The sequence below is a fragment of the Salvelinus namaycush genome, chromosome 28 (genome assembly GCF_016432855.1).
Source record: "Salvelinus namaycush isolate Seneca chromosome 28, SaNama_1.0, whole genome shotgun sequence".
Classification (NCBI taxonomy): domain Eukaryota; kingdom Metazoa; phylum Chordata; class Actinopteri; order Salmoniformes; family Salmonidae; genus Salvelinus; species Salvelinus namaycush.
The window spans coordinates 34,538,269-34,550,335 of record NC_052334.1 but is presented as its reverse complement, the minus strand read 5'-3'; the positions used below and the strand labels follow the sequence as shown (position 1 = coordinate 34,550,335).

Below are 12,067 nucleotides of genomic sequence, written 5' to 3'. Positions count from 1 at the left end.
TGTGTGTGTGTGTGTCTGTGCGTGCGAGTGTCTATTTCACTGTGTGTATGAAAGCATCACTGTGTGTGTGTGTTTCAGTATGTGTGTGTGTTTCAGTATGTGAGTGTGTGTGCGCGCAGGCTCTCTCTGACGCCACCTCATTGGTAAGCAGGAGAGGTAGGCAAAAAGCAGGACATTCATCACGCGCCAGACGAATGACAGAGGATTACTAGTTAGACAGTGTAATAAGCACCATCTAATTTCCTCTTTAGAATCAATTTATGTTTCCCAGCTTGGGATCATCATCATCATGGGGAAAAGCTTCCCTGCTGAGAAATGAAGGAGTCAAAAAAGCCCTTTTCCATAAGAGGTAGAAGTAGAGGCAGACTGGAGTGAGGTAATGACTTGGTGGTTTCTGATTAAACTGTGAGTGGTATCTTCACTTCCTGTCTGGGTGAAATAGGACTGTTGAGTTTTCCTCAGACAGTATCAGAGAACACAATCTGACCAGAGTAGGCCTCAAATGGCCAGACCAAGCGGTCAAGGGTGAGCCATGTGTTTATATGATAGCTTCATACTGTATGTTCAGTTGAGTTATACACTGTCTGTACATTCACATTGAGTACTTGCCATGATTGTACCGGTGTTTTGGGGAAACAGGATTTTGTTGCAACACAACTGAAGTGAGAGACAGAATGACTAGATCATTACAAGCTAGACGTCCAAGTAGCCAGCTATGTGGTAACATTCACCACAAATGCAGTCTGTCGGAACAGTGGTCTGTGGTTGTGCTCACTTACAAACGTCCCAAAAAATCTGAATTCATCAAATGTGTGCGTGTGCGTGCGTGTGTGCGTGTTCACGTGTACGTGCGCTCCCTAATCCAGTCAAAGCACCGCGTCTCCTCCGTGCCGCGTGTTAGTGTGTGTTACTCAGCGGTGGGGTGCTAGCTCTCCAGCAGGCTAACTGATCGGGCCAGCCTGTGGGCTCACAATAACAACAACAACAACCAGAAACACACACTGCAACAAACACACACTCCCCCAGTCACCTCTAAAGTTAGAGAGAACAGACCGAGCGAGAGGGAGATAGAGAGAGAATATTGTTTATTTCACTTTTGTTTATCCATTTCACTTGCTTTGGCAATGTAAACATGTTTCCAATGCCAATAAAGGCAATTTAATTGAATTGAGAGAGAGACAGAAAGGACAGAGAGAGAGAGAGACAGAGAATGAGAGAAAGAGAGAGGGAGAGCGAGACAGAGAGTGAGAGAGTGAGAGAGACAGAGAGAGAGACAGAGAGAGAGACAGAGAGAGAGAGAGAGAGAGAGAGAGAGAGAGAGACAGAGAGAGAGAGAGAGAGGAATAAACCAGTCCCCTGAACCATAAAATACACCCACATCAAAACATATTCCCAAAATGCCTTTTAACCTACACCAGGTGTTTGATACCAAACGTTTTGGCCCACGACCGCATTTTGATATCTGAGAGTTCGCGCGACACCAACCACGTGAAAATAATCATGTAATTAACAGCCAATGCTTACTTTTTTTACATGGGGCTATGGCAGTCAATCGAAAAACATTCCAGCAGTATTTCTGATTGTCTTCTCAACTCACCATCAGATACTTTTAACGTGGGGCTATGACAGTCAATTGTTAATTAGTCTGACATAATGTATCTTATCTCACCGCCACTAATGAGATGGGTGTGCTTGATCCATGTCGTGTGCGGAGATTCTCAAAGTCAGGGGGCGTGGTCGACAGTGCACACCTCATCTCTGCTGTCACATCCAACCTGGATCGATATTTGGTTTTAATGCAGACGAGAACACTGAATCCAGCTTCACACGGATATGAGTTGGTGAAGGGTACCATGAGTTTTATGGTGCTTTCAAGACAACTGGGAACTCAGAAAAATCCAAGGTCAAATCATGACGTCAGTGATCTTCAGGTTGAAAGTCGGAGCTCTAGAAAGGAATTCCGAATTGGATGACCGTTCAAAACCATATTTCCCAGTCAGAGCTTGTTTTTCCCCCCCAGTTGTTTTGAAAGCACTGAAGTCGGAAGTCAGAGATTTCCGAGTGCCCAGTTCCTAGTTGTTTTGAAAGCGGCATTAAGGCTCAGAGGGAGATGGTAGGGTATTTATTCCCTTTGAGTCAGGAACCAAAACTCCTCCGTAGTGACCCGGGAATGCGTTGTCTGCAGCATTTGGTCACATGACAGCTCGATCAGCTGTTCGATTTCACTTACTGGCATGTCAACTGAGCCAGGATCACAGTCAAGCGGATTGGGAAGTAGGCCCCAAAGTCCTCTTCCAAGCGCTGGAGGGGAGCAGTCATCACTCGTGTGGGACACTTACTGATGCTGTTTTCTGTTAGAAACATGCACAGCCAAGGGAAAGGGGGCATCGTTCGCTTTTGAAAGACTCTCTCTCCAATAAATCAAATCAAATTGTATTAGTCACATGCGCTGAATACAACAGGTGCAGACCTTAGAGTGAAATGCTTACTTACGAGCCCCTAACCGACAGTGCAGTAAAAAAAAATATGGATAAGAAAAAGAGATAAAAGTAACAGGTAATTAAAGTGGAGCAGTAGAAAATAACAATATACAGGTGAAGTCGGAAGTTTACATACACTTAGGTTGGAGTCATTAAAGCTTGTTTTTCAATCACTCCCAAAATTTCTTGTTAACAAACTATAGTTTTGGCAAGTCGGTTAGGACATCTACTTTGTGCATGACACAAGTAATTTTTCCAACAATTGTTCACAGACAGATTATTTCACTTATAATTCACTGTATCTCAATTTCGATTGGGTCAGAAGTTTACATACAATAAGTTGACTGTGCCTTTAAACAGCTTGGAAAATTCCAGAAAATTATGTCATGGCTTAAGAAACTTCTGATAGGCTAATTGATATAATTTGAGTCAATTGGAGGTGTACCTGTAGATGTAAGTCAAGGCCTACCTTCAAACTCAGTGCCTCTTTGCTTGACATCATGGGAAAATCAAAAGAAATCAGCCAAAGCCTCAGAAAAGAAATTGTAGACCTCCACAAGTCTGGTTCATCCTTGGGAGCAATTTCCAAACACCTGAAGGTACCACGTTCATCTGTACAAACAATAGCATGCAAGTATAAACACCTTGGTACCACGCAGCCGTCATACCACTCAGGAGACGCGTTCTGTCTCCTAGAGATGAACGTACTTTGGTGCGAAGTGCAAATCAATCCCAGAACAACAGCAAAGGACCTTGTGAAGATGCTGGAGGAAACAGGTACAAAAATATCTACTGCTCCACTGCTACAAAACCGCCACTAAAAAAGCCAGACTACGGTTTGCAACTGCACATGGGGCCAAAGATCGTACTTTTTGGAGAAATGTTCTCTGGTCTGATGAAACAAAAATAGAACTGTTTGGCCATAATGACCATCATTATGTTTTGAGGAGCCGAAGAAGCCGAAGAACACCATCCCAACCGTGAAGCACAGGGGTGGCAGCATCATGTTGTGGGGGTGCTTTGCTGCAGGAGGGACTGGTGCACTTCATAAAATAAATGGCATCATGAGGCAGGACAATTATGTGGATATATTGAAGCAACATCTCAAGACATCAGTCAGGAAGTTAAAGCTTGGTCGCAAATGGGTCTTCCAAATGGACAATGACCCCAGCATACTTCCAAAGTTGTGGCAAAATGCCTTAAGGACAACAAAGTCAAGGTATTGGAGTGGCCATCACAAAGCCCTGACCTCAATCCCATAGAAAATGTGTGGGCAGAACTAAAAAAGCATGTGTGAGCAAGGAGGCCTACAAACCTGACTACAAACCTGAGTTACACCAGCTCTGTCAGGAGGAATGGGCCAAAATTCACCCAACTTATTGTGGGAAGCTTGTGGAAGGCTACCAGAAACGTTTGACCCAAGTTAAACAATTTATAGGCAATGCTACCAAATACTAATTGAGTGTATGTAAACTTCTGACCCACTGGGAATGTGATGAAAGACATAAAAGCTGAAATAAATCATTCTCTCTACTATTATTCTGACATTTCACATTCTTAAAATAAAGTGGTGATACTAACTGACCTAAAACAGGGATATTTTACTAGGATTAAATGTCAGGAATTGTGAAAAACTGAGTTTAAATGTAAACAGAAGCTGTTTAGAAGCCTCTTGGACCTAGACTTGGCACTCCAGTACCGCTTGCCGTGTGGTAGCAGAGAGAACAGTCTATGACTAGGGTGGCTGGAGTCTTTGACCATTTTTAGGGCCTTCCTCTGACACTGCCTGGTATAGAGGTCCTGGATGGCAGGAAGCTTGGCCCCAGTGATGTACTGGGTCGTTCGCACTACCCTCTGTAGTGCCTTGCGGTCGGAGGTCGAGCAGTTGGCATACCAGGCAGTGATGCAACCAGTCAGGATGCTCTCGATGGTGCAGCTGTAGAACCTTTTGAGGATCTGAGGACCCATGCCAAATATTTTAATTCTCCTGAAATAGGTTTTGTCGTGCCCGCTTCATGACTGTCATGGTGTGCTTGGACCATGTTAGTTTGTTGGTGATGTGGACACCAAGGAACTTGAAGCTCTCAACCTGCTCTACTGCATCCCCGTCGATGAGAATGGGGGCGTGCTCTGTCCTCTTTTTCCTGTAGTCCACAATCATCTCCTTTGTCTTGATCACGTTGAGGGAGAGGTTGTTGTCCTGGCACCACACGGCCAGGTCTCTGACCTCCTCCCTGTAGGCTGTCTTGCTGTTGTCGGTGATCAGGCCTACCACTGTTGTGTCATCGGCAAATTTAATGATGGTGTTGGAGACGTGCCTGGCCGTGCAGTCATGAGTGAACAGGGAGTACAGGAGGGGGCTGAGCACGCACCCATAAGGGGCCCCTGTGTTGAGGATCAGTGTGGCGGATGTGTTGTTACCTACCCTTACCACCTGGGGATGGCCCGTCAGGAAGTCCAGGATCCAGTTGCAGAGGGAGGTGTTTAGTCCCAGGGTCCTTAGCTTATTGATGAGCTTTGAGGGCACTATGGTGTTGAACGCTGAGCTGTAGTCAATGAATATCATGCTTACATAGGTAGGAAAGGGCAGTGTGGAGTGCAATAGAGACGGCATCATCTGTGGATCTGTTGGGGCGGTATGCAAATTGGAGTGGGTCTAGGGTTTCTGGGATGATGTGGTTCATGTGAGCTATGACCAGCCTTTGAAAGCACTTCATGGCTACAGACATGAGTGCTACAGGTCAGTAGTCATTTAGGCAGGTTACCTTAGTGTTCTTGGGCACAGGAACTATGGTGGTCTGCTTAAAACATGTTGGTAATACAGACTCGGACAGGGAGAGGTTGAAAATGTCAGTGAAAACACTTGCTAGTTGGTCAGCGCATGCTCGCAGTACACATCCTGGTAATCCGTCTGGCCCTGCGGCCTTGTGAATGTTGACCTGTCTTAAGGTCTTACTCACATCGGCTGCGGAGAGCGTGATCACACAGTCGTCCGGTACAGCTGGTGCTCTCATGCATATTTCAGTTTTATTTGCCTCGAAGCGAGCATATAAGTAGTTTAGCTCATCCGGTAGGCTTGTGTCACTGGGCAGCTCTCGGCTGTGCTTCCCTTTGTAGTCTGTAATGGTTTGCAGGCTCTGACACATCCGACGAGCGTCAGAGCCGGTGTAGTACGACTCAATCTTAGTCCTGTATTGACGCTTGGCCTGTTTGAGGGTTCGTCGGAGGGCATAGCGGGATTTCTTATAAGCTTCTGGGTTAGAGTCCCGCTCTTTGAAAGCGGCAGCTCTAGCCTTTAGCTCAGTGCGGATGCTGCCTGTAATCTATGGTTTCTGGTTCGGGTCTTACCAGACGCCGCTGTTCTACCCTGCCGGTACATCGTACATCGTATAACCAGCCAACCAGTATGTTGATATCCTCTGCCTCGGGTCCGTCAGAATCGTGAAATAATTATTTCCTCTGAATCCACTGATTCGGTCACTCATCTGTAGAATATTTTTGTATTTCCCCTGCATGCAGTTCGTCTAGTTTCCCAAATATGTCTGTTACATAGGCAAACAGACATTTTCTTTTCATTACACAGAAAGTCAACCAAGTCTGTTTTTTTTTTTCATCCATTGTGAATGACAACAGTTCCTCTCTCGATGCGAAAAATCTTTCCAACACTCCCCCTCGATAACCACCGAGCCTCGGTGTGAAATAGAACGTTGGCATGCTTTGATCCCATATCTCCACATAGTTTTGTGAACAGGTGTGTGCAGTGGATGTGGTTTGATGTAGTTTACAATCGAAGTTACCTGCTGCAGTATATCTCTGAGTTCTGTGCTCAGCTCTTTTGCCACCAGTTGCTCTCACACATTCATAACTAGAGTGCAGAGGCCTGCCCGCCACCCCGCTTTAGATAGAGCCCCATCTGTGTAAAAGCCCACCATTCGATCCCGTGGAATCTGTTCTTCGCCAATAAAGCCACGGAGCACACTGAACATCCCCATCATGCTCGGGAATCGTGAGGAATCGTGAGGCAGAACAATATGTTCTTGTGAATAGCATGTGTAGCAAACAAAGGTCAATCCATGGGCATAAGGTCCATTTGGAGCGCATAAGCTGGGGAGTTTTTGAGTCGTTCTGTCAGAGATTCCTCTTGATTGCTAGCAATAGCATAAATTCTTTGTATAACAGTGTCATCTGACAAAGGTACTGATGTGAGTTTCTGCGCCTCTGCCTTGTTTTCACCATATCAATTGTGGCCGGTAACATCAAAGTCTCTGCAATAGTGTGTGGTTTCATAGCGTAGCAGGTCTAGCCATTCACCGTGGGAATGATTCAAGTGCAACGGTCAAGTGTGGCCTTTTCCCATGATCTCTCTAATCATGTCCCTTTAGATTTTTACGGTTAACCACATTACAACAATTTTGAGATACAAAGACGATGTTGTAATATATCGTTTTTTTTTTTTTTTTTTTTTTTTTACATGACTCTATCCTGATCTATCTTTTGACGAACATGCAAAAAATATTTCAAGAGCAGCCTTTTTCAATTGCAAAAATCTGATACTTTTTATGAAAAAAAATTGCAGAAAAGCTAAACCATGCATTTGTCACTTTAACATTAGACTACTGCAATGCCCTACTCTCCAGCTACCCAGATAAGGCACTAAATAAAGTTCAGCTAGTGCTAAATACGACTGCTAGAATCTTGACTAGAAGACTATTTTTCAAAGTTTTACTGCTAACCTACAAAGCATTACATGGACTTGCTCCTACCTACCTCTCCGATTTGGTCCTGCCGTACATACCTACACCTACGCTACGGTCACAAGATGCAGGCTTTTTGGAGGCAGGGCTTTCTCCTATAGAGCTCCATTTTTATGGAATGGTCTACCGATCCATGTGAGAGACGCAGACTCTGTCTCGATCTTTAAGTCTTTACTGAAGACTGATCTCTTCAGTAGGTCCTATGATTGAGGAGTGTGAAGGTGAACGGCAAGGCACTGGAGTGACAAACCACCCTTGCTGTCTCTGCCTGGCCGGCTCATCTCGCTCCACTGGGATTTCTGACTCTGACCCTATTACGGGGGCTGAGTCACTGGCTTGCTCGCGCTCTCCCATGCCGTCCCTAGGAGGTGTGCATCACGTCGTGCCAGGCTTTTCGCTATACTCGACCTGGTTGAGTCACTGCCTTTCTGTCCTCGGGCTCATGCGGTGGCGGAGATCTTCGTAGGCTATACTCTGTTGATATCCCTTTGGTGGTGTGGGGGCTGTGCCTTGGCAAAGTGGGTGAGGTTATATCCTGCCTGGTTGGCCCTGTCCGGGGGTAACTTTGGACGGGGCCACAGTGTCCCCTGACCCCCCTGTCTCGATCTCTAGCATCTATGCTGCAATAGTCTGCCAGGGGGTAGGGTCAGTCTGTCATATCTGGTGTAATTCTCCTGTCTTATCTGGTGTTCCATGTGATCTTAGGTATGCTCCCTCTAATTCTCCCATCTCTCTCTCTCTCCCTCCCTCCCGGAAGACCTGAGGCTTAGGACCATGCCTCAGGACTACCTGGCCTGACTACTCCTGGCAGTCCATCTGGTCGTGCTGATGATCCAGTTTCTGCTGTTCTGCCTGTGGCTATGGAACCCTGACCTGTTCATCAGTCATGTTACCTTGTCCCAGACTTGCTGTTTAGTCTCACTCACTCACTCACTCACTCACTCACTCACTCACTCACTCACTCACTCACTCACTCACTCACTCACTCACTCACTCACTCACTCACTCACTCACTCACACACTCACACACTCACTCACACACTCACACACTCACACACTCACACACTCACACACTCACAACTGACATTTACTCCTGACTTGCTGTACCCTCTATAACCACTGAGATTATTATTTGACGCTGCTAGTCATCTATGAACATTTGAACATCTTGATGAACCATCTGGCCTTACTGGCCATGTACTCTTATAATCTTCACCCGGCACAGCCAGAAGAGGACTGGCCACCCCTCAGAGCCTGGTTCCTCTCTAGGTTTCTTTCTAGGTTCCAGCCTTTCTAGAGTTTTTCCTAGTCACCGTGCTAAAATAACCGCATTGCTTGCTCTCTGGGGTTTCAGGCTTGGTTTCTGTATAAGCACTTAGTGACTACTGCTGACTTAAAAAGGGGTTTCTAAATCAATTTGATTGATTATCCGTGAGAAGAAAAAAAATCTCTTTGCGAAATATTGCTTTTAAGCCTATTAATTGATGGAAATACCAGTCGTGTGTAAATACATTTGGCCGGTCATGCTTATTGGTCTATGGGTTCATTTGCATAATTTAGTGGAATTAAATTGGCGTGTGTATATTCGTTATGTATCGTATCTATCACAAACGCACAGCATACAGATCCAGAGCCTTTGAGTTGACAATCTGTCAGACAGCGCTTTTATAAGCCCAATCACTGCGCAACAATTCGAAATGCAATCGTGTGTTAAAAAAAGGTTGGACGGCCACGATTAAAAAAGAGCTACGATTTCTAGGCCTATTTCTCAACTGGTAGCCTAAATGAAGCGCGCTTCCCATTCGCCATTCAAATGTATAGGCAGCGGAAGGAAGGCTTCTTCAGTACGTCACACACCAATTTGCATTGAGCTGGAGGCAGTATGCATTTTGAAAACATATACCGTAGCTACTTAATTGTTTGAAGCCTGAATGTTTTACTACACATTATGAGGCATGTTTTACGTTGCTTCAAAGTAGCCTAGGCAAAGTCCGACCATATCCATGGAGGCAATTATTTTATAAAGACTTCCATATGCCATTGAAACCAGTAGCCTCTCTCTCTCAGCTTCTATTGGTTATCAACTTTCCTTCAGTGTCCAGTAGCCAAAAGGCACAATCCTAGTCATATTAGCAATCCATAGTTCTTGCACCTATAGATTTCCCCTCTTTCTAAATTTCTCATTTTGACAATGGTGTTTTCCCGCTAAATGTATTAGGAAACAAACATTTGGGCGTAGCCTACGGTATGGTGCACATTGCTGCGCTTATAATGTGAAGAAATAATCGTTTTGCAACATTTTAAGCTAAATGTTCTGATCTGTTGCATCAGAATCATTGCTTTTTAACTTTTTTTAATTTACTGTAGCCTGTTTCTATTGGTTGTATGCATTTGGGATCTATTGTCCCACAACTGTCCCAGAGTCTGTTTGGTATAGGCAATTTTTTCTCGACAAGCTGACCAATATAATAGGTAAACTTTTCTACTATGGTGGGAAAGTAGATTGATATAGGCTTGGGATTTGCTGTTCGTTACTCATCTTGTTGGCTGAAGAAAAGTAAATGTGGAAAGTGAATCTAACATCTTCAAAGTGCACATCGGAATTCGGTAAGAAGGACATACATCCTAGACTTGCATGTTCTGTTAATATGAATTACCATAATCTACATGTGATTGTGATTTCTGTCACTCTGAGCAGCGTGGGTAGACGCCCTAATCAGGTTACGCACCCAATGCATTATGGGTCCGGTAAATTTCTCAAATGTCTGGTAAATTAAAAATGCTGCCGGTCAAATGTCCGGCGCAACATTTTCATGACGGAAACCCTGCTTGACACATCTCAACACACACATCCCCGTAGCAAAGTGTCCAGTGTTGCTGAGACACGCGACATATCCTGCCCCTGCCGTCAGCGGCGGGAGACCCTGTGGCGTGCCGCCTTGTTTATCTCATTCTGGGCAAAGTGTTCTCTCATTTGCCTCGTTTCCAGGCAATTGGTGTGTGTGTATGTGTGTGTGTGTGTGTGTGTGTGTGTGTGTGTGTGTGTGTGTGTGTGTGTGTGTGTGTGTGTGTGTGTGTGTGCGCGCTGCGGGGCTGTGGCTGCTGGGAACAGAGCTAATAAAAAACCCTGATCCATGAAAGGCCTTGAGCAAAGACACACTCAATTACCTAATGCCTGGGGCCGGGGGGCCGACCACACTGCTGCTGCCACAGCCCACTCATTTACGTATGCATCCCCGCAGGTGTGTGTGTGTGTGGGGGGGGGGGGGGGGGGATTTGACTGTGGCCAGGGCGTATGTGTGGGTTGTGATTGTGTGTGTGTGTGTGTGTGTGTGTGCATTTGCGCGTGAGAGAGTGCATGGATTTATTAAATTGCTGTCAGGTTTGACAAATGTGTATAGCTGAAGTTGGGAGGTTGTGTTAGAGTGCTCTCCATGGTAAAAGCGAGTGTTGTTTCTTAAACTGAGGCTGTGTGTGTCTTCAGATATTGAACGGACTCATATCTCAAATAACAATATAGTTAAAAAGATAGCGGGATGTCCAACAACAAAAAAGGTTGACTTGAATAATACACAATGCATAGAGGATGATGTGAGAAGAACAGGAATTCCCAGGCGGAAAACACACACACAAAGAAAACAACATTGGTACCTGTTTCCCCTGCAGGTCCTCCTGGTGTTCCTCTCTGAAGTATTTGGTCCCGTAGGGGACAGGCTGGAAGGAAGAGGTGGTGTGGAGCATCCTCTCATAACTCCTGTTCTGATGGGCCTTAGAGAACGGCTGGAACCTGGAGAGAAGGAGAGGAGAGGACCTATGAAGTCTCATGTCAACAACGTCGACAATAATGTTTTCGAAAGAATCCAGTGCACCTTCAAAACAATATACAGTCCAATCTCTGTAAACCTAAGCCCCATCTCTAAGACAATTCCTAGACACAACATTCAGTATGGGCCTCCTATTCGATCCCTCTATCCTTTCATCCCGCTTTCCTCCATCCCTTCATCCCGCTTCCCTCCATCCCTCCCTCCATGATGGCAGGGTCCTCTCTTCATCTCCATCCCAGTCTGATATTACACGAATGCCTGCTGGTCCAGTCTAATGATGTAGGCCTTGTCTTATGTCTCTCTGTATCTCTGCTTTGGACCACACAGTGGAAATGACCCAGGAAACACACACACACATGTCTGATTTCCATCCAAATTCCCCCCACACACTCAAAGAGCCTCTATAGCAGGGGTGGGCAATTCCAGTCCTCGGGGGTCTGATTGGTGTCACAGTTTTGCCCCAGCCCCAGCTAACACACCTGACTCCAATGATCACCTAATCATGATGTTCAGTTTAGAATGCAATTTGATTAATCAGCTGTGTTTGCTAGGTATGGAGACAAAGTGTGACACCAATCAGGCCCCCGAGGACTGGAGTTGCCCAGCCCTGCTCTATAGTGTGTGTTTTTGCAGCCAAATGGGACTTCTTGTCTGCAGAGCTTATCACTACATATAAGAGTTAGGAGGTGTGTGTGTGGTTGTTTTTTGTTGTTTGCTGGTGTTCAGAGTAAATCGCTATTGCCGCGGAGAAAAGCCAGCTGTTAATTTCCGTCAGGTTGATTTTGTAAATTACACCCCAGACACATTGCTTGGGGGAATATTTATCCTGTGCACTAGGTGTGTGTGTGTGTGTGTGTGTGTGTGTGTGTGTGTGTGTGTGGGGGGGGGTCAACTTGAGTACATCACTAAACAAACAAACAAACAAACAAACAAACAAAAACGCTACCTAGGCACTACCCAGCTAGCACATAACGTTCTGAGAATCATATGTTTCTTAGAGCTTGGTGAG

The 12,067-nt window shown here is 45.4% G+C and overlaps 1 protein-coding gene across 1 annotated transcript in view; it reads right to left on the bottom strand.

Moving 5' to 3' along the window:
- spata17 (spermatogenesis associated 17) overlaps positions 1-12,067 on the bottom strand; it is a 67,626-nt gene that overhangs the window by 24,486 nt on the left and 31,073 nt on the right. The window contains exon 9 of the mRNA XM_038967881.1: positions 10,886-11,021. Within this exon, the coding sequence (XP_038823809.1) occupies positions 10,886-11,021 (136 nt within the window). The remainder of the gene's footprint in view (positions 1-10,885; positions 11,022-12,067) is intronic.